Source organism: Camellia sinensis, chromosome 7 (genome assembly GCF_055761805.1).
Source record: "Camellia sinensis isolate YWXY chromosome 7, ASM5576180v1, whole genome shotgun sequence".
Lineage (NCBI taxonomy): Eukaryota > Viridiplantae > Streptophyta > Magnoliopsida > Ericales > Theaceae > Camellia > Camellia sinensis.
In genome coordinates, this window is record NC_138967.1 from 5,082,767 (window position 1) to 5,105,118 (window position 22,352).

Below are 22,352 nucleotides of genomic sequence, written 5' to 3' on the forward strand. Positions count from 1 at the left end.
ATGGATGAAAAGTGTAATTACCTTTAAAGTTATTACCTTAAATTTTTAATTTTACAAAACCTTGTTATAGTCAACTTGAATAACCCTCCACCAAATAGAATTTCTTGCTACGCCGGACGATACTAATGACACGTACAAGCTAGAAGACAAGAACTAGTATATGTTGCTTTATAGTATTTTCCGATGACATTAACCAAATGAAACAACCTCAAAAAATAGTCCTTCAATACCTCAATTCAAACCAATATAAACACAACCCTCTGACCACTTCATTCACACAAACAAACTCAATCCCATTTTCCTCTTCACTCTCTAATTTTCCTTCACAATTCTACTTAGATCATGGGTGTTGTGACTATCACCGAGGAGTACGCCCTACCAATCCCTCCGGCTAGGGCATTTAAGGCATTGATACTTGATGGCGACAACTTAATCCCAAAACTCTTGCCACAAGCCTTTAAGAGCATTGTCGTCATCCAAGGCGATGGTGGAGCTGGAAGCATCAAGCAAATCAACTTTGCCGAAGGCTAGACAATTTACACAAACATAAACACCAAATTTTACTTTATGCTAATAATTTTATCGCCTACATTATTAGATTGACATGATGTTTGTCTATGCAGGTGGCCCATTTAAGTCTGTGAAGCACCGTGTTGATGAGGTCAATAAAGAGGCATTCAAGTATAGGTACACTTTGATTGAAGGTGATCTCTTGATGGGTAAGTTCGAGAAGATTTGTTATGAGATGGAGCTCGTGCCCACCCTAGATGGCGGTAGCATTTCCAAATCGACAAGCAAGTACTATCCGTTGGGCGATTTAGTGCTTAATGAGGAGGAAATCAAGGCCGGGATGGACAAGGCTGGCGGGATGTTCAAGGTTGTGGAAGACTACCTCATCCAAAACCCTGATGCGTATGCTTAATGGCCTTTGAAGATCTCTTTCAATCCAATAAGTTTCATTGCGCCTTTTGTAATAAAATAATACCTACTAGTAATAAGAGGTTAGTTGCATTGCAATGTATGTTCTTGATTCTATGTTATCTTTTTGTTCCAATAAGGAAAATAATTCAGAAAAAAAAAATAAAAAAATTGGTTCATGATCATGATCTTGGACAAGGAAAGTATGAATGTGTAATAAAGTTATCAGAATGAAATGACGTCAATGCTGTTGGAAAAAATGATTTTTGGGGACTTTAATTTAATATTAAAGTGTGGTGATTTTAATTAAATATTAAAGTGGGTCCTAACCATTTTTTGTGTTGGGTCCAAGTGAGCCAAAAATCATTGGGTTTTAAATAAGAAATTGCCAAGAAATTACTTCATGATGTTAGATTCATGAATATGATTTTAAAGAGTATTTAAATCTTTTTTCTTGGCTAAAGGGTGTGAATCCTTTGGGCATCCATACTTTTCTTTTTGTGGAAAGGGGCTATGGATGCTTGGTGTTTTAATGACTAGCCTTAAAGGCTGGAGGCTTTTCCTCTCTCCTCTATACATGTATAAATTGAGACCCTCCTGTCAAGTTTCTATATAGAAATTTTTGTTTCCATTTTACAAGTCAGTTTGCTTGATAGTTCCTATTGTGAGAGAGTGCTGCCATTGTTTTGTTCGCTAAGCTAGACAGATAGTGCTTCTGCCGTAACTGGTTTTGACCGTCGTATCCTGGGAGACAGACGCCGGGTTTCCTTAAGCACTCGACCCGTGAGGCGGCGAAATCTGTTTTAAAGAAACTGCTTCCGTGTAGGCTTCGGTTTTGTTTCTTTATCCTTTATTGTTTTTTGTGTATTTCTGTTGAAATTTAGTTGTAATTATCAGCATATGTTCTTGGTATATAATTTGTTTTCTTCATAAATCTATTTATTTAATTTCACAATTTTGAACAACAAGCTTAAAACAGATTTTATATATCTTTTCTATGAAATTGATCGAATAGATTTATATAGACTATTAGGTTAGCTTTGTATAATGTTACTAGGAATTGTTGCGGAATTGCTCACTATTTCAATAATTGTAAATTATGCAATGGTACTCTCTAATTGCTTAGTTTAATTAGAATGCTCTATTATAATTTGCATACTTAATTGTATTAGTATGATCTTATTTTATGCGTATTGTTCATCATTTCCCTACCATGATTTGCATGAATTTTAAGGTTATAAAATATAATTTATGGATGTTGCAATTTTGACATGCTAATTCTATTCTAGTCTCAATTTGTTACATGCTTATTATTTTTTAGGCTAGATTACATAATTTAATGTATTTGGAGTTATAGAGTTTTATGAATTGTGTACATGATTAATCTAAATTATCTAATTGTGTGCATTAATATGAATTATTTTATTGGGTGCATTAATCTAAATTATCTAATTGGGTGCATTAATCTAAATTATTTATTTGGGTGCATTAATCTGAATTATTTAATTAGGTGCATTAATCCGAATTATTTAATTGGGTGCATTAACTTTGAATTTGACTTATCTATTTGGAGTTATTAGTTTAAATGTTTATTATGAATTAATTTCATTCATAACTCATGAGTATTGAACTTTATTTTAAAGTTGTAATTTAATTTTGAAGTTACAAATTGTATTTTGTTTTGGTACCTTATATTAGTTGGTTACTTATATAATTAATAGTTGGCTAGATGGTTTCAATTATTTATTATAATTAATTTTTTTTTTTTAGATTATTTGTTTGTATTCTGTTGTGGTTTGCTACTAACTTTCTTTGTAGGGATACCAATGGGAAAAAACAAATATAAAACCAAATGAATAGAATTTGGGATGTAAAAACAAAAATGTTTGGACTACTAACTTTTGTGTTGAATAGGAATACCTAAGCGTGGAAAGGCTTTTGGACTAAATAGAATCCTTATGGATTGGCTATTTTATTTAAATGTTTGAAGCATGTTTTTTGCTTGAGATGTAGTTGATTTGTTTATCAATTTGTGGTGGCAGGTATTATTTGCTTGTTTTGTTAGAAGCATTGTATATGCGTGTAATTGTTATAGCAATTTTTTAAATTGTTTGTAAGTTTGGAACTTGGTTTGGTTTTCTGTGATAGAAACCAAAGTTTTAGCTTTGGCTAAAGAGTAGTTCTTATTTGTTCAGAAATGACAACTAAGATGGATTTGGTTTCAAACCTTTGGAGTTTGAGGAAGTCTTTGGATTTAATCATTTTATTCCTAAAGTGTTGGAAAACCAAATTTGGAGAAAGTCTTTGGTTATAATCTGATTATGTCCAAAGTGTTTTTGGTTTTGAGAAAGGAAACCAAATTTTAGCATTAGCTAAAATATTTTTGATTTTATTCAGAAATAATGGGCTTAGTTCCGGGAGTACCGGTTAATTTTTATGAGTGGTGTAATTCTGGTAGCAAATTTTATTTGCTTCGAAATCGGTTTGTTATAACCTGGTTTATCTTCTGGAAATCTTAATTTTTAAATTGTTTCCTATGGACTAGGAGTCAGCATGCACTTGAATGTTTTGTCAAAAGGTTAATTGGGTTTTAAGTGGGACCGATGTGACCCCTCCAGTCTTCCTGGGAACATTCCTGACCATGTTCGATTTTAGGTTAAATGGTGAGACTAGTTTTGAATTAAATTTCCATCTAAGGGATTTTCCAAAGGGTTAAGTTTATTTTCTGGAATCACAGAAGTGAAATTCTGTTGTGATGTTTCAGAAATGGCTTCAAAAGGTGACAAACAGAAATGTTGTTCCACCTGACAACCTTAGCCTCGCGAGATTCTTAAAGAAAGATCTTGAGAGATCAAGTATGATTAAAGGAAATCATAAGATTGTATTAAAAATTTCTCTGATTTGATCAGAGGCAATTAGTTTGGTATCCTTGTGATTGGTATGTGACTTTGCTTGAAAGCAAAGATGAGACAACCTGTTATAGTGGGTGAATATTTTTTGGTTTTTTTTTTTTTTTTTTAATTCCAAATATATTATTAAATTGGTGGTTCCTAGTGAGTACAAGATCACTGATCACAGAGATAGAAAACTAGTGGTTCCTAGGAGGTGTTAGACCACTGGCTATACAGTTATGAGATTGTGGTTCCTAGTAGTGAACAGATTACTGATCACATGTCAAGACATCATGATTCCTAGTAGTGGAGAGGCTACTAGTCATATGTCAAGACATGATGATTCCTAGTAATGAAAGAGTCTATTGACCCTATGTCAGGACGTTGTGATTCTTAGTAGTAAAGTGATTACTGATCACAGGTTAAGACATTGTGATTCCTACTAGTAGAAAGTCTACTGACCACATGCTGAGAAATTAGTGATTCCTAGTGATAAGACTACTGCCCATGAGATGAAGTTCCGAATAGTAGACTATTGAACACTGGATTTGTATTTCCTAATAGTAAGACTATTAGCTTCAGAGTGATAGGTTGGACCAAATATGTTTAGGTGCCTAATTCGGTTGATGACATTCTGGGAATGTATTTACTGTGATATGATTTTGAGAGTTTCATAATCATTGTGACACAAGGATTTGTTTAAAACTTTGTATAAATTCTACAAAGAAGACCTGATTATCCGACTCCGTAATGAGGAGGATAATAGAAAGAAAGGAGGGAGTACCTCCTCAGTGAAGGCCAATGTCATTGAGCATGGCAAATTTTCTGGGATGAGGAAGAAGCCCCCCCTTGAACAAGGGCTCTTAGCTGGAGCCAAGGAGTGGTGTTGCAAAGAAGCTGGCATACAAGCCGCGGGAACCTGGTTCTCGGTTCTTTGGGAAGTGCTACAACTGTGGTAGCGAGGCTTTTAGTTTTACTAGGGTTACACGCCACATCTGCTCCGGGAAGGAGCTGTTTACAACTTTCAAACCGGTTACAAACGGTGAGAAGTTGTTTATGGGAAACTCTACTACCTCATTTAGGGAAAGGTGGTCCTGATGTTAACCTCAGGAAAAGAGCTAACCTTGAACGAAGTCCTATATGTTCCGGACATTCGTTAGAATCTTGTCTCAAGGTCTCTTCTCAGTAAACATGTTTTTCGCATGGTTTTTTGAGTCCAACAAGGTTGTTCTGACGAAACACAAGTGTGAAACTTGTGTTGAAGCGAGGTGGACAAGATCTCGTATGAGTTATGGAAAGGCGTTAAGCCTTCTTATAAATACTTACGAATGTGGGGGTGACTTGCAAAAGTGGCGATTCCTACACCTAAACGGGTTAGGATAGGCCCGAAATCTGTGGATTGTATATTCATTGGTTATGCACATAATAGTAGTGCATATCGGTTTCTTGTTCATAAGTCTGAAATTTCAGACATACACAAGAATACCATCATAGAGTCAAGGAATGCATGTTTCTTTGAAGACATTTTTCCTTGCCGAACCCATGTAGGGATTCCAAGGTCTTTGGAGCAATTTGATGAGCTTGCTAGTGAGGATGATCATGTTGATGATCCAGGTGATGATCAAATTGAGGTTTTAGATGAGCCTAGACGGAGTAAAAGGGCTAGGACATCCAAATCTTTTGGTCCAGACTTCTTGACTTATATGGTTGAGAACGAACCTCAAACTTTCCACGAAGCTGTGACTTCTCCTGAGAGTCCTTTATGGAAAGAAGCGATCAAAAGTGAGATTGACTCCATCTTACAGAACCAAACCTGGGAGTTGGTAGATTTACCTCCAGGTTGTAAGCCTTTAGGCTGCAAATGAATTTTTAAACGAAAGATGACGGCGGATGGGTCTATTGACAAGTATAAGGCGAGGCTCGTTATCAAAGGGTACAGGCAATAAGAAGGCCTGGATTACTTTGATACGTACTCACCTGTAACTAGGATAACATCCATTCGCAAAGTGATTGTGATAGCAGCTTTGCGCAATCTTGAGATACACCAGATGGATGTAAAGACAGCTTTCTTAAATGGGGATTTGAATGAAGAAATCTACATGGAGCAACCTGAAAGGTTTTCAGCTCCAGGACAAAGCAAGAAAGTCTGTAAACTTGTCAAATCTTTGTATGGTTTGAAGCAAGCGCCTAAACAATGGCATGAGAAGTTTGACAATATAATGTTGTCAAATGGGTTTCGAATCAACGAATGTGACAAGTGTATTTATGTCAAAGACACTGACAGAGGTTATGTCATTTTGTGTCTATATGTTGATGATATGCTCATTATAGGTAGTAACGATGAAATGATCAAAACTACCAAGAAGTTGTTAAACTCTAAATTTGACATGAAGGATATGGGCATTACAGATGTTATTCTGAGAATTAAGATTACCAGAATCTCTGGCGGAATTGTACTTTCTCAGTCTCATTATGTTGATAAGATACTTGAGAAGTTTAGTGGATCAGATATGAGTGTGTCATCGACACCTGTAGACTTAAGTCTACACTTTACCAAGAATAATAAAGAGAGTGTCTCTCAGTTAGAATATTCTCAGGTAATTGGAAGTTTAATGTATCTGATGAGTTGTACTAGGCCAGATATAGCTTACTCGGTTAGCAGGCTTAGTAGATACACAAGTAATCCTGATGCTTCTCATTGGAAGGGCATTGTGCGGGTGTTAAGGTATTTACGCTACACTCGGGATTATGGGCTGCATTATACTCGATATCTAGCGGTGCTTGAAGGATATAGTGACGCGAATTGGATATCAGATATAAAGGACTCAAAGTCCACTAGTGGATATGTGTTCACTCTTGGTGGGGCAGCCGTGTCTTGGAAATCTTCCAAGCAAACGTGTATATCTAGATCAATGATGGAATCAGAGTTTATTGCTTTGGATAAAGCAACGGAAGAAGCAGAATGGCTTCGCCATTTCATTGAAGATATTCCACGTTGGTCTAAACCTGTGCCAACTATTTGTATTCATTGTGATTGTCAATTTGCAATTGGTAGGGCACAGAGTAATATGTATAATGGAAAGTCTAGACATATCCGTCGTAGACATAATTCCATACGACAACTACTCTCGAATGGAGTTGTCTCTTTAGACTATGTAAAGTCTAAGGACAACATTGCGGATCTGCTAACCAAAGGGTTAAGTCGAGTGTCAGTCGAAACGTCGTCAAAAGGAATGGGGTTAAGGCCTTTGGAAGTTACCGGAATGGAAACCCAACCTAGTTCACTGGAGATCCCAAGATCTAGGTTCAATGGGACAACCTAATTGCGTGTAACGGTGGTATGTCACTGAGGAGGTTATACCTCCAGCCATTCATTCTATTAGTGATACCTGCAAGTGTAGAGGATAAGCTGAGCTTTTAATGACTCTTATGTGTTAAGCTGTTGAGCTAAGTATTGCAGGATACTTTAGTAGAGTCACCTATGTGAGTTTGAAGTGGGGCCACTTCTAGAAGAATTGGGCAGGCCAAGATTCTTTGAAACCACTCGCTGAACCAGGCTAGTGTCCAGGGCCACACAGGGCAGACCAGTGAGAACATAATGGTGGTAGGAGTAATTCCCGTGTGAGATCTATTGTCTCAGTTTACATAAACGGTAGAGCAGTTCAAGATGTCTTAGTCACTGATCTGCCAGTAAACTCGATAGGTTTTCACTGGGAGAGGTTCAAAGCCAAAAACTACCTTCTCTGATGTCGGGGTTAGTCCGTTGTACTCTCTCTCAGAGTCTTTATTGTTGAACGATGTCCGTTTGTTGAGTCATTCGGTCAATTTTTATTCATGTGGGGGATTGTTGGAAAAAATGATTTTTGGGGACTTTAATTTAATATTAAAGTGTGGTGACTTTAATTAAATATTAAAGTGGGTCCTAATCATTTTTTGTGTTGGGTCCAAGTGAGTCAAAAACCATTGGGTTTTGAATAAGAAATTGCCAAGAAATTGCTTCATGATGTTAGATCCATGAATAGGATTTTAAAGAGTATTTAAATCTTTTTTCTTGGCTAAAAGGTGTCAATCCTTTGGGCATCCATACTTTTCTTTTTGTGGAAAGGGGCTATGGATGCTTGGTGCTTTAATGACTAGCCTTAAAGGCTGGAGGCTTTTCCTCTCTCTCCTATACATGTATAAATTGAGACCCTCCTGTCAAGTTTCTATATAGAAATTTTTGCTTCCATTTTACAAGTCAGTTTGCTTGATAGTTCCTATTGTGAGAGAGTGCTGCCATTGTTTTGTTCGCTAAGCTAGATAGATAGTGCTTCTGCCGTAGCTGGTTTTGACCGTCGTATCCTGGGAGACAGTCGCCGGGTTTCCTCAAGCACTCGACCCGTGAGGCGGCAAAATCTGTTTTAAGGAAACCGCTTTCGTGCAGGCTTCGGTTTTGTCTCTTTACCCTTTATTGTTTTTTGTGTATTTCTGTTGAAATTTAGTTATAATTATCAGCATATGTTCTTGGTATATAATTTGTTTTCTTCATAAATCTATTTATTTAATTTCACAATTTTGAACAACAAATGCATTGATTGGTCTTATTTGGTACAAGTTTACAATTTGAAAGCTAGCACTTTGATGAGTATTTTTTTTCTTTCTTTCTCTATCTTCCATACTTTTAACTCAAACAAGCAATTTTAAAAGACTTTCGTGGAAATAAATGAAATGTGACGTCATATCTATATGACAATGTGACATAAAATACAAAATTCTAAAGCACAAAGATAGATAATTAAAAAAAAAACAAAGAGTCAGAAATTCACTCACATTTGGTTTGTATTGTCCCAATTCAACTTGTGTTTGGTGGGTCCACATTGAAAATCGTTCTCAATTACATATTAACTTTTTTGGGTAAATTTTTAAATCAAAATTCACGCAAAAGTATTGTTTACTGTAGTTGAATTCATCAACTAATAACCTCACTAGTGTATTCTTTTAGACCCTCAAGCCCAAAAATACTTTTAAGATAGAATCATAACAAAATTTATCATAATCATAATGAAGCGGTGAGTATTGATTTTTGGCTATTTCAGATGGAATATAGATGTTTTGTTGCATAAATGCTGGTTGAGGCTATGGTTGCTGGTTGAAGACATGTATGGTTGTATGTTGTTGTCCGATGGCAGGATACAACAGATGTTTGGAAGGCTGTGGTTGCTGTTGTTTTTTGGCCATATATTGCTGGTGTTTGTTGGGGGTGGAGTTGGCAGATTTGGAAGGTGCTTGGACTCTGCCTCTGCTGTTTGCTGTTTTGTATACTATATTGGCTATGCTGCTACTAAACCTGACCAGTAGCAGCTCAGAAACAGAACCTGCTAGGTGGATGCTTTTGGAGTCTCACTTGCAGAAGGCACCTTCCTCAATTCTGTGTTATGCTGTAGTGTTTTGCTTGCTGCTTTAGGTTCTGCTGTAGTGTGCTTGCTGCTGTGATGCTTAGAGTAAACTTGCTGGTGTGCTTGCTCCTGTGATGTTGTTCTTGGTTGTAGTTGCTGCTGGAGGCTGGTCTGGTTTGTGCAGATAGTAGAAGGGTGATTGCTGCTGCTGTTTTTGGTTGATTGGTTGCAATTGATTTGGGTGTTGTTGTTTTGTTGGATGTTTGTTGTTTTTTCTTTCTTTTTCTTATTTGGTTGCTTTTGATTGGTTTCTCACCAATCTTGGGCTAGTGCTAGCAAATGAATGTGCTTCCTTTGCGGTGCCAACCTAGTTGGGATCGGGAAGGTTAGCTATGATGTTTTGTGCACTCCCCCGCTTTATTGATGTAATTTATGCATGTTTTGTGTTATTATATTAATAAAGCTCTTTTTGTTGATTAAAAAAAAGATGGAATATAGATTTTTGTAGTGAATCTAACAATGTTGACAAGTATCTGAAGCAATGGATTTTACAATGAGCACTGCTGGGGACCCCCAGCACTCCCACCTCCATGTGAGGGGCTGTGAGTGCAAGGTCAAAAAAAAAAAACAGTTTTCAGCCAATCAAAAATCAGTGGGGGTGATGGGGGTCACCCTCACTGGTGGTCCAAGGCATTTTCCATTTTACAATTTTGCCACCCAAAGATAAAAAAAAAAAAATTTTTTTTAGCCAATTAAAAAATAGTGGGGGCAGTGGGGGTCACCCCCACCGGGGGTCTTAGTATTTCTCTTTAATTCTATCTGCTAAGTTAAAGTTTTTAAAGCAATAATGTCTCACAACTTTTTTTTTTTTTGGGGGTGGGGAGAGGGGAGACAGTTAAAAAAAAAAATTATGATTTCACTCTTGTAATAAAATAAATCTTAAATTTTTAATTTTATTAATTTAAATCATAATTTTTTTAATTTTTTTAATCTAAATTATTTGCATATTTTCATTAACTAAAACTGACAAAAAATAGTATTTTAGCCATTAAACTCAATATATGTATATATAGAATGTTTAAAATACTCATTTTCATAACTAAAATATTTAATTTTTTAATTAATTTTTCTTAACAAAAATAGACAAATTATTTAAATTGAAAACAAATCTAAAATTTAAAATTTAAAATAATAAAATTAAAAATTTAATATTTATTTTATTATAAAAATCAAACCTCTTAATTCCCCCCCCCCCCCCCCAAAAAAAATGGTATGCCTCTATATGGCACTATTTTCCACTCCACCCGGCAAAGATGGTCTTCAAGCTATTTTCTTTCACAAAAATTGGCATATCATTGGCCCATCTGTTTATCACTTCATTATCGACTGTTTTCATAATAAAACCATCCCCATTGAAGTCAATGAAACCCAAATTGTTTTCATTCCCAAACTGGATAACCCCGAGACCATCAAATAGTTTAGGCCCATTAGCCTTTGTAATGTCACTTATAAAACCATCGCTAAAATCATTGTCAATAGGCTCAGACCTCTTCTACCTGACCGTATCAGTCCTAACCAAAGTAGTTTTATACCTGGTAGAACCACCACTGATAACATTGTTATTACTCAAGAAATCATTCATACTTTGAGAAGCAAGAAAGGAAAGATGGGTGGGATGGTTATTAAAATTGACTTTGAGAAAGCTTATGATCGCATTTCTTGGGACTTCATTCATCATACTTTGAAAGAATTCAAACTCAATTCTGATTAGATTACCCTCATCATGAACTGTGTCTCTAATGTTAATTCTACTATCATTTGGAATGGTGAGTCTTTGTCTAGCATTAGTATGCAAAGGGGCATCGGACAAGGTGACCCATTTTCCGTTTACCTGTTTGTTCTTTGTATGGAAAACCTATCCAATATGATTAGACTAAATTGAAAGTGGTGAATCGAAAGGGCTCAAGGCTTCTAACAACTGCCCTTCCATTTCTCATTTATTTTTTGTTGATGATTTGATTTTGTTTGCTAAAGCTAATAGAATGAATTGTGATTGTATAATGGATGTGCTTTTTGAGTTTTGTGATATGTCTAGCCAAAAGATTAACCTTCAAAAGTCCAAAATGTTTGTTTCCCCCATTATACCTAGAAGAGAAACTCCTCCTCCATTCCCCCCCTTCCTTCCCCTCCCCTTCCCTCCCCTCCCCTCCGGTTACAGTTGTGATATATCTCTTACCAATGATTTGGGAAAATACCTGGGTACCCCTCTTCTTCATAGCAGGATCCCTAAGAACCATATGAAAGACATTATTGATAAAATGGCTAGAAGACTTTCAGGGTAGAAGGCCAAAACCTTGTCCCTTTCTGGTAGACTTACCTTGGTAAAATCTATCACTTCTGCAATCCCCAACCACCTTATGCAAACCATGGAAATACTTAGAAGTGTTTGTGATCATATTGATAGGATTAACAGAAATTTCCCCTGGGACAATTCTGAGTCCAGGAAAAGAGTACACCTTGTGAATTGGCAACAAATTTTTAAATCTAAAAAACTGGGTGGACTAGGCATAAGGAAAGCTAGGGAACAAATTTTGCCCTTATTTCTTAGTTAGGGTGGAAGATAGCCAGCAAATCTAATGAGCTTTGGTGTCAAATTCTCCATACTAAGTATCTCAAGAATCACTATATTTTTAATTGGCCTAGTAATAGAAGAGTTTTCCACACTTGGAAGAATATAATCATAAGTAGAGAAATTCTTGAGAAAAATATAAAATGGATTGTTGGCACAGGTGAAGATATCTCCTTATGGATTGATTGGAGGTGTGCTTCCCAACCACTTTGTAACACAAACCAAGGGCCTCATATTGACAACTCAACTAAAGTCAGTTCCATAATTGATAATGAAGGTGATTAGGATTTTACTCCTATTCAAGACCTTATTAGTCAATAGGATAAGGATGCAATCCTCAGTATCTACAGACCCAAGTATATGACTTTTACTGATTCCCTTCATTGGAAAGGATCTACTAGTGGTGATTACTCTACTTCAGCAGCTTACCAAGCTATATCAAAGCATGAGAATACTGGTGTTGACTGGCAATGGCTTTGGAAAATTAAAATTACCCAAAAATTCAAAAGTTTTCTCTGGTTAATTATGCATGAAAGGTTGCTAACTAAACACATGAGACTGGTTAGGAATATGTCTGAGACTGATATTTGCCCCAGATGCAAAACAACCAGAAAAGACATACATCACCAAGGTTGTTTGGCTATATCTCAGGAATTATATCTGGTGGTAAAACAGCAACACTTTATTGTTACAAGAGTGGATCAAAACAAATATGAGAAGTAAGGTCCAAGTCAATAACACTCGATGGCCCGTGGTCTTTGTTATAGCTCTTTGGATTATATAGAAAGATAGAAACAAAGAAGTGTTTGAGAACCAAACCCAAGACCCCTCCCCTCACATCAATGTCAACTTCATTCTTAAACAAGTGTAACAACCCTTACCACTGTTTACCGATTAACCACTGATTACTGCTAAATTGAGACTGATTATGAAAAGTAATTGAATTGACTGAAATACTGAACTGACTGATTGAACGTGCTAATCTAAATGCATATCTATCTGTTGACTGTTAAACTTATCAGTCCATGTTTTATGTTTAAACTGCAAATTGAAGGCCTTATCGGCGGCCGAATCTGAAATTGATTGATGACTTATGATCATTAGAATTTATGTGATTTTATGGCATATTTAATTAAAATGTGATTTGGTATGGTTAAATTAGATTGAATTGAGCTAAATTGCAATAGTTGGCTTAATTACCAACATGCCACTTAGTGGACCACTTAGGCAACACATATTTGAGCATCATTATACATTCAACAAAACATTTCATTAGCCTCTTTCCTTGTTCTAGCCGACTAGAGTGAGAGAGTGAGAGGAATTGAGTTGTTCTTGAGAGTTTGGCTTAGAGGACTTGAAGAATTGAAGGTTTCTTTGCAAATTGAGCTTATATTCTTGAGCTTGAAGATTTAAGGTTAGTGTTTCACCCTCTCATTTGTGTAATTGAGTTGTATCTTGCATAGTCCATGGTTAATGAGTGGTCTAAGTCTAGAATTGGCTTAATGTGTTGAATTGTAGCATAAATTATGCATGCATGCTTATATCCTAGCATTTTGAGGTTGAATACATAGAAATTGGTACATGCATGTTCATATTTTTGCATTGGACTATGAACTCATCTTGGTTTTGAAGGAATTGGCTCATTTGAGCAAGTAATTGAAGCTTTGAATTGGTTTAAACTCATCCATGTCATGTTTGAGTTATGTTCTTGAGTTTTGGTTTGAAATTGGATTTATTTGAACTACCTTTGGGCTTTGATTTTTACAATTGAGCTTTGAATCATGTTAAACTATGAGTTTTGAAGTGTTTTCCAGGAAATGGGCCCAAAGGAATCGAAATTGATACATTTGAAGTTGAATTTGAGCTTGAGGTTCAAATCTGGGAATTCCAGATTTTGAACTCACGCTCGAGCGGGGTGACTGGCGCTCGAGCGTGAAAATAGTGCTCCCAGCATTTTGTTCTGCTTTGAAGTCAGCTTGAGCGGGGTAATTTACGCTCGAGCGGGACCTTGTGTCTTACGCTCGAGCGAGTGTCGAGCGCCCAATCGAGCGTGAATTTCACCTATCCAGCACTTTTGACTATTTTTCAGTATGCTCGAGCGGGTAAGTCTGCGCTCGAGCGGAAACCTTTGTCTGCATTTCCGTTCGAGCGGAGTAACCGACGCTCGAGCGGGACCCCTGTTTTTTGAAAACTCTGAAAATGCTTTTAAAATGCATCTTCGCATCCTCATTTCATCCTAGACATTCTTAGGCCTAGTTTACGGCATCTTAAATGAGGATATAGATGTAGAACCACACCGAGTCTAAGTAGGGACTAAGTCTTTGTTTCCCGAATGTGAACTTAGTGTGTGTTCATCCTGTAAACTGTGTAGGGTTGGCATCTGAGGACGCGCTCTAGCTTAACTATAGTCCAGAACTCTGTGAGTAACAACTGTGTAAAGATATGTTCAAATATCATTATCTTCTGAGCAATTGAACTGTACTGTTTTCTGAAATGATACCGTTACTGAATGAATGATGTCCTAATTGTGAACTGTATTGTGGCATCCTTAGCAACTACTGTTACTATTACTGTTACTGCTACTGTTACAGAGATCTCTGTCGGTTCCCATGTTGGAACCACTACTGTTTATTGATATGATGGCCATCAACTGACTGTTCGGTCTGATAAGACCTACTGTACTATTTTGCTACTAGATGTACCACATATGACTGTAATGATTGAATAACTAACATACTGATTGAAATGATTGTTTTCAATACTGTAAGGACATTCATTCTTAACCTCTTTATGCATTATATTATTCACTGGGCTTTAGCTCACTGCTCATATATATATATATATATATATGTAGGTGTACAGGAACCGAACCGCTGCTAGAAGCGTCGGGGTAAACTCCAGTTTTGTCAAGCCAACCTATGTGCCTCACTGCGAGATTCTGAGCCTGCCAAGCTATGGCTTAGGGGTGTTTTAATTTTCCCCCATCTGTCTCTGTATCTGTTTTGTATTATTGTGTAGACTGATATCACTGTACTGTACTGTCTTAATAGGGATTAAGTCCCTGACCTGGATGACTGTAAATGTTGTACATACTGTTCTGTACCGTTCATGTATATACGTATGAAAAATCTTTTTGCATACAGACTTACAGCTCATTGGACATTGTTTATTTACTGTTTTGGCTTCCGCCATGCACCTGTACTCTGTATTACTGTCTGACTGTTAAGCAGGCCTTCGGTAATCTCGGATTACTAGCCGGTTACGGTACTAAGCCCATAGGGGCGGGTTTGGATTGTGACAACAAGTTATGGACATTCAGGAAGCCTTTCTGAATATGCTGCATCCAAATTTTTCAGAACCTAAACTAACTAGATGGTCTTGTCCTTTTGCAGGTAAGCTTAAATTGAACACAGATAGAAGCTCCAAAGGAGATCCAGGGCAATTAGGTTATGAAGGGCTGATCAAAGATGAAGTGGGAACATGGTTATTTGGGGAATTACACAAGCCTAAAAGCTGAGCTCTAGAGAATCTATAGAGGGATGACCATCATCATGCAAAAAGGATTATCAAATATTGAGATAGAGTCAGATTCACAAATAGCAATGGAGTTGGTACGAGAGGGAGTTACAGGGAACTCACCCTACAGAACAATCATTGAGGATGCAAACTTTCTCTTAAGAAGATGCAGCTACTCAATTCAAGCCATACCTAGGGAGGCAAATCAATGTGCTGATGCCTTGGCCAACTTAGGCGTCAATCAGCAAGAACACTTAGGCAATGTTTGGTATGGCTCTGGAATCTTAATTCCAGAGTTATTTCCAACCCATTGTTTGGTTTAAACTTTCCAAAATCGATTTCAAGTCACATTTCAAAACTCATTTGAAAACCTATTCGGTAGCATAGTAAGTTTTTAAGTTTTGAATTTTGAAAAGAGCGATTTTGGTCTACCCGGTCGTCCTCTCGAACATCCTCCCGAATGTCCAACTGATGGACTGGAATGGTTTTTGTGTGTGTGTGTGCGCAAATGGCACCTCTTATTTGGGGGGAAAAAAAAAGGAATTTGCTTTTGATTTTTTTAACAAAAATAATATATATTTTTATGTTTTAAATCAAAACTATTTAAAAAATAATAATTCGAACCATATATACAATAAAAGTCATTTTAAATCAGTAATTGAATATTTATTTTGAAAAAAAAATATTTCATTTGTAATATTTTCAATTAAAAAATTGATTAACGTTATTTTTTTTGTTAATAATTAATTTTTTAATTGAATTTTAAAAAGAATTTGGTTATGAATATTGATCAGAATTTTTAATAGAGTTTTGAGCTGTGTGTTTGATTATGAGTTATAACAATTTGAATTAAATTTTGAAAACCAAACAAATTTTCTTATTTCACATATTATATCAAACATTCAAAACTCAATTCAACACTCAACTTCAAACTCTTTTCAAAACTCATAACTAAACAAATTTTTTACACTCAAATTATAATTTCAAAATTCACAAATTCAAAATATAACTCTATTATGAAATTAAATTTAAAAAATTCTACTAAATACTATCTTAGTGTTTTTGGAAGATCCACCTAATTCTATGTTTTATTTGTAAATTGCTGACATGGTGAATGTCAATTCTAGGAGGGATTAATCTATCCCATGAATTATCTTGTAAACTATTTTCTATTTTCTCGCGAATCAAAAAAAATAAAGTAGGTGTATCGACCCCACCGAACTCCAAAGCACGGGGTTTCCATGAGACTCTAAAGTCACCAAAGGATCTTTCTTTGAGTAGAACTTTCAATCATGTGTTGAAAAAGTCAAAAGTGAAAGTTCTATCCTATGTCGCCTCCATCATTATCCACCATGGGCTTTGAATGGTTTACTGTAAATATATATGTATATATAATAATTTTGCTACAATATAAAATATTTATAAATCGATAAAATTTTAAAAATTTTATTTATTTATATATATTTTATGTTTAATTTTGCGATTAATTTTTATGTTCATCCGTTCATATGTATTTTGTATTCGATTTATGTATTTGTAATAAAATTTTGAATAATGCTTGGAACCCCCTTTTGGGGGTCACCCCTCACCCCTTTGTCACGTGGCGGGTGGTGATTGGTGGAGCAGGAAAAAAAAGAGAAAGAAAAAGAAAAAGAAAATATAACCAATGAGAGAGAGGGGGTCAAAGAGAGTGGGGAGAAAAGGGGGACGAATCATTGTTGTAAAATTTTTATAACTATTTTATTTATACATAAAACAATTACAAAATAAGACACAGTCCACTCAAATAATATGAGACCCACGACTCCCATCTTTTTATAGATCTGGCCCATGTGAAATGGTTGTGTTTTTAATATCCATTTCTATGTTACTAGTCTTTTTCAAACTGTTATCAAAACAACCTCAATCTCATTCTTCACTGCATATATACCAAACAAATGCAATTCAAAGTCTTCAACTACCCTCTGAAAAAAAACACCCCATACTAAGCAAACCAAACCACCTTCTTCTTCTTCCTCTTCACACCATTAATATTGTCTGCAATTCTATTAGAGCAAGGAGACACATACACAAAGATGGGTGTCATCAAAATCAACCAATCATTCAAAACAAAAGTGACTCCAGATAGGATGTTCAAGGCCTTGATCCTTGACTCACACAACCTTTGCCCAAACCTCTTGTTTTCTTCAATCAAGAGCATTGAGTTCATTGAAGGAAATGGAGAGGTTGGAAGCATCAAGCAAATGAACTTCACTGAAGGTCAGGACAATAACCCCTTTTTTGTTATGTGTTTTTTTTCCCTTGTTTTCGAAAACGAAGTAATGAGAAGTTTCAAAAACCCATCATTTTTCATTTTTGTGCAAAAAAATAGTTTTAAAAAATTCGGAGATAACTTTTTGTTGTTTTCTAAAACATGGGTTGTTTTGGGGGAAAAAAAAATCTCAAAAATAGTTCACCAAACAAGTTTAGAGTTCCAAAAATAGAAAACACAAAACAAAAACAAAATTAAATAGACAAAGTCCATACTAATAAATTTATTGTTTTGGATGGGTCTCGAATTCAACTCGAATCATTCTTTTTTTTTTTTGTGGTGATCCGCATGGCCAATAGATCTGACCCAACACTGATATTTTGGTTTATTTTGACTCGATTTTGTACTTTTAAAATTGTTTATTTACGGGGTTATTTCAGTGCTCAATTTTGTACAATTTTGCCAAATTCGATAACATTTGACAAGAAATGTTTGGCTTGGTTTATTACTGCAGCTATTCCTTTCAAATATGTGAAAAATCGAGTAGACTTTCTTGACAAAGAGAATTTTACGTGCAAGTACACTTTGATCGAAGGAGATGTATTGATGGACAAGCTCGAATCAATTGTTTGCGAGGTCAAGTTTGAGCCTTATGGTTTCACAGGGTGTCTTTGTAAAGTGACAAATGAGTACAACCCAAAAGAGAATGTAGAGATCACAAAAGAAGAGATTGAGAATGGGCCAATCCATCTCAGCAAAGCCATTGGAATGTATGAAGTTGTTGAAGCCTATCTCTTGGCTCACCCTCGTGCCTATGCTTAGAATTTTTATACATGTCGTTGCGAAGATTGTGTATTTTCTTTTCTGTTTTTTTTTTTTTTTAAGATCTAATAGTCTTTTTACTCTCTTTTTATACATGTCATTGCGAAGATTGGGGTTTCATCCTGACTAATTCTCGAATACATGTAGTTTCTCATTTCACATATATCATATAATTATCGGACTAAAACTCGGGCCAATAGACTTTTTCATCATGTTCGATAGAATGTTCTTACTGCAGATCTTGAAACTATGTGAAATATTCCGTTTGTAGATTAATATTATATTTTGATCTGTCATGATGTTCTGCATTAGTTCCATACACCCATCAATTTGCAAAAGACCAAAAAACCAAAAAAAAAAAAAAAAAAAAAACAAACCAACAACTACTTAACTAGATATTTGAGTGTGATTTCTCATGTGATCCCCATCGAGCTGAACGAAAAGCATGTAAAAATAGGATTTTTTGGGCAATCTAATTTTTTTGTTTAACATTTTTGGTCAATTTAATTCTTTTTGTTTACTACTTTGAAGTCAATCTAATAGATAAAAAAAATACAAATTCAGATTTTGTGAATAATTTCGTCTCCATTGCACAAAATTTCTGGAGCCACCTCCCCTGTCGATTAAATTGATAGGGAAAAAAATTGCGTAAAATGACCTGCAATTTTTTGGCGTGGAATTCTCATTTTAGCCTCCAATGAGCGTGCAATCTACAAATTTAATTAGCTCAACGTCAAGGATTTACTCACGAAAACCTTTGCCCGCCTAATTTCATGCTTCATTGCTTCAAACTTAAACTCATAATAACAAATCTTCTTCAAAAAACATACAAAATTTTCCTTTTCAAGTACATCAAATCCAATATTTTTCGAGTATTTCTCACGGGGTCAAGTTTTAAGGCCGAAGGAGATGGCAAGTGAGTTAAAACTAGAAACAAGGCCAGGCACAAAGACACAGCACTCTTGCTATAGTAGCAATTTACAGAGCCTGTTTTGTGTCCCACACAGATTCGTGAAAAAAAGGAAGGGAGAGAGAATGCTATAAGAGAGGCAGACCAAAGAGTAGAAATTATACCTTTCTCGGCCTTTTGGCTAAGATCAAGTGTAGTATCTGTTCTTATCAGTTTAATATCTGATACGTGAGCTCAAGGAGCTCACAATGATATTAAATTAATTTTTTTCAGGGGGAGTAGTGCCCACCCACAGTAGCTTGCTGCTGGGGCTCTTGAGCGTTGCCTTGGCCTTGCAGTACTGCCTTGGCTTGGCGTACCCCACTCAAATCTAGTGCAAATTTTGAAATACTGTTTTTGGAAATATTTTTGTATTCTACTGCTGCCAAGAAAAAAGCATTCAATTCTATTGATGTAAAGCAAGCAGTTCTTTGTTTATGTCAGCATAAAAAAAAAATAATGTTCAATTAATACACATTAATGTGTGTTTAACATAGCATGGGAAAATAATTGTTTTTGAAAACGTCTCGTGGTGGTGCTAAAAAAGTTCATTGCAACACTCAACTATCAGCACGGTTCGGAGAGCACTCTCAATCTGTGCTGGAGAAAATGGAAATACTGGCAAACATTAGCTTTCCTGCCTTGCTTCTGGCTCTTGATAAAAGACCTCTTGGTGTCCGACCCCTTAACTATTAATGGGTGCACTTTTTGGAGATGGAAGTGGGAGTGATTTCAGGAGATATAACCGGGGTAGAAGCAATCACAACCTTCTGAAAAAAAAGAAAAAAAAGAGAGCAGTTCTAGTAAGATTTGTAATATGAATACCTTAAACCAATGCCACATTTCATGGACAGTTATGCCTGAGCAGTTCAAGAGCATTGATGCGGTAACATGGAACTTAATTTGTTTTGTTGTAATTTTAGGCAACCATTCAGTTTGGGAAAAAATGTTTTTGAAAGCATTCTGATTTCTGAGCAAAACTGTCCCCGGATATTCATTATGACCAGAATGATTAGTTCTTATCAGTTTCTTTCCAATCAGGAAGATTGGCTGGAATGGTTATAGTTCATTGTAAAATCATGAAAAGGCTTGGAAGTAATGAGAAGGTAAAGTGTGGTTTAATTTACCAGGCATTGATCAACATATCACTTGTGATTCCATTTATCCGTTTTACAAGCATTGATCAATATTTCAGTCAGTATACAGAAGAACTGAATTTGTGGAAGGAAGGAGAAGAAGGAGAGTTGTGAACATCAAAGAAGCCAATTTCACTGATAATTATAGTTCTCCATGCCTCAAATTGTTTCTAGTTCTTGCTGAAGTCCCACATTGGTTTATGGAGAAAAGAGGAAACAGAAAGAGTGCAATAAATGAGGAAGCCCAAGGAGTAGAGAATTATACCTTTCTCGGCCTTTTTGACTATGATCAAGTGTAGTGTCTGTTGTTATCAGTTTAATATATAATAGAGCAATGCTTGGTAGCCAGAAAAAGAGGTAGGCTCGAATGGCTCAAAATTTATCTTGTCGGTCGTCCTGGTGGATGTCCGGCTGGTCGTCTGGCGAGTAGACAAGTTTTCACCCAGTTGTTTTGGCGGACATCTAGCCGGTCGTCCGGGCTGACGTCTGGTAAACACCTATTCGGGCCATTCGAGCCCCTTCTTTTCGGGTTACCAAGCATTTTTGTATATAATATGTGGGCTATCGGTTTGCAATGATTTTAAATTTATTTTTTTAAGGGGAGCTGCCCATCACTGTAACTTTCTACTTGGGCTCTCGAGTGTCACCTTGGCCTTGTGTCAAGGTGCGCCCCTCTAAGGGTCAACACCTTGATGCCACACTCATTTGTGCCCTTTGGAGAGCCAAAAACATGCCTAAAAAGTCGTTGGTGCAAGTGCAAGCGCAAGCGCAAGCCAAGGCCCAAGGCATGGTGCAAGACAGCCTAGCCACAGCAGGCCATAGACTTGCCTGCCCAACAGCAACTTTAGGCCAACTTTTGGAGGGTCAAATGTAGTCTTTTTACCTTGTAAATTTTTATGTAAATACCTTAGTGTTAAAGGTGTTTTGGGTCCAAGTATTGTAATTTTTCTTTTTTTGTAGAATTTTTAAAAATCCATTATGACTCTTCAAACATAGTGGATGTTTCCTCTTGCCAACTAGGAAATGGCTTAACAAGCTATATTAAGGAGGGGGTACCCAAGTGTTGAACCAAACCACTTGTGCTTTTAAAGTACCCCAACCTAGCCAATGGTAAAGCAACTCTTGTAGCACTTTTGGTGCATTGTTCAACTATTGTAATGTATTCTTTTGATTAATGAAAGTTCATTTCACTTTCAAATTGTGCAAAGCTTTTCTAGTGTTGCTTACCTTAAATTTAGCTTGTTGCTTGCTAATTTGTGACTTGTCTCCAACCTAGTGACTCATAAACTAACTGATATTGCGGTTGCTTGTCTTTGCAAACACTTTGAGCTTTATTGACAGGCTTGTAAAGAGAGTTAACTAGTGCCACACACACTTGCTTATCTCTTGACAAGGCCGTCGCACAGCCGGTGTGTGACAGTTGGTATCAGAGCCCAGTCTATTTGGCTTTCTTTATTATTGGCTTTCTAAATAGATACTCCTGGCAACCATCAACCAACGCAAAGGGAGAGAATTGAGCTCTTGGAGCAGTGTATGGACAATATGGATGCCTTGGTAGCTTCATTAGCCAACCTTGAGCAACGGGTTCATGATCTTGAGCAAACTCATGGCCTTACTCAAGGGCAAGATTGGGAGAATGTTGTCACTGAACTCAAGCTAGAGATTGAAGATCTTAGTGGCCGGGTTGGTGTTCTTACCCGTGCCTTTGGCAACGCACCTGGTAGTGGCATGGAATTCCCTAAGGTGCGTGTGCCCGAGCCCCGTGCCTACGGTGGCACCCGAGATGCCAAGGAGTTAGACAACTTTCTCTTCGACATGGAGCAATATTTCAAAGCTGTGAAAGTTGAAGCTGAGGAGATAAGGAT

The 22,352-nt window shown here is 36.4% G+C and overlaps 2 protein-coding genes, 1 non-coding gene and 1 pseudogene across 4 annotated transcripts; all 4 read left to right on the plus strand.

The window, feature by feature from the left end:
* The first annotated feature begins 246 nt into the window (after positions 1 to 246).
* On the plus strand, positions 247 to 1,017 carry LOC114292035 (major strawberry allergen Fra a 1.06). Its single transcript, XM_028235943.2, has 2 exons — positions 247 to 526; positions 624 to 1,017. The coding sequence occupies exons 1-2, from the start codon at positions 343 to 345 to the stop codon at positions 920 to 922; spliced, it is 483 nt and encodes a 160-aa protein (XP_028091744.2). The 5' UTR covers positions 247 to 342; the 3' UTR covers positions 923 to 1,017.
* Positions 1,018 to 17,187: 16,170 nt separating this feature from the next.
* Positions 17,188 to 18,697, plus strand: LOC114291984 (major allergen Pru ar 1). 2 transcript variants are annotated; one of them, XM_082877329.1, is made up of 3 exons: positions 17,188 to 17,588; positions 18,095 to 18,439; positions 18,605 to 18,697. In XM_082877329.1, the coding sequence occupies exons 1-2, from the start codon at positions 17,405 to 17,407 to the stop codon at positions 18,400 to 18,402; spliced, it is 492 nt and encodes a 163-aa protein (XP_082733455.1). In that variant the 5' UTR covers positions 17,188 to 17,404; the 3' UTR covers positions 18,403 to 18,439; positions 18,605 to 18,697. The 2 variants fall into 2 exon arrangements, with proteins under 2 accessions (XP_082733455.1, XP_028091671.2); XM_028235870.2 differs by lacking the exon at positions 18,605 to 18,697 and having other exon boundaries at positions 17,189 to 17,588; positions 18,095 to 18,589.
* Positions 18,698 to 19,472: 775 nt separating this feature from the next.
* LOC114292058 (U2 spliceosomal RNA) lies at positions 19,473 to 19,676 on the plus strand. The gene has a single exon (XR_003639579.1). It is a non-coding gene; the product is annotated as a U2 spliceosomal RNA (small nuclear RNA).
* Positions 19,677 to 20,748: 1,072 nt separating this feature from the next.
* LOC114292059 (U2 spliceosomal RNA) lies at positions 20,749 to 20,870 on the plus strand (annotated as a pseudogene).
* The last annotated feature ends 1,482 nt before the right edge of the window (positions 20,871 to 22,352 follow it).

What these genes read in the sequence shown, in the direction of transcription:
- LOC114292035 (XM_028235943.2), top strand. Translation starts at nt 343, where the DNA reads ATGGGTGTTGTGACTATCACCGAGGAGTACGCCCTACCAATCCCTCCG. An exon ending in GCAAATCAACTTTGCCGAAG is followed by an intron (nt 527 to 623) that starts GCTAGACAATTT and finishes TTGTCTATGCAG; the next exon opens with GTGGCCCATTTAAGTCTGTG.
- LOC114291984 (XM_082877329.1), top strand. Translation starts at nt 17,405, where the DNA reads ATGGGTGTCATCAAAATCAACCAATCATTCAAAACAAAAGTGACTCCA. An exon ending in GCAAATGAACTTCACTGAAG is followed by an intron (nt 17,589 to 18,094) that starts GTCAGGACAATA and finishes TTATTACTGCAG; the next exon opens with CTATTCCTTTCAAATATGTG.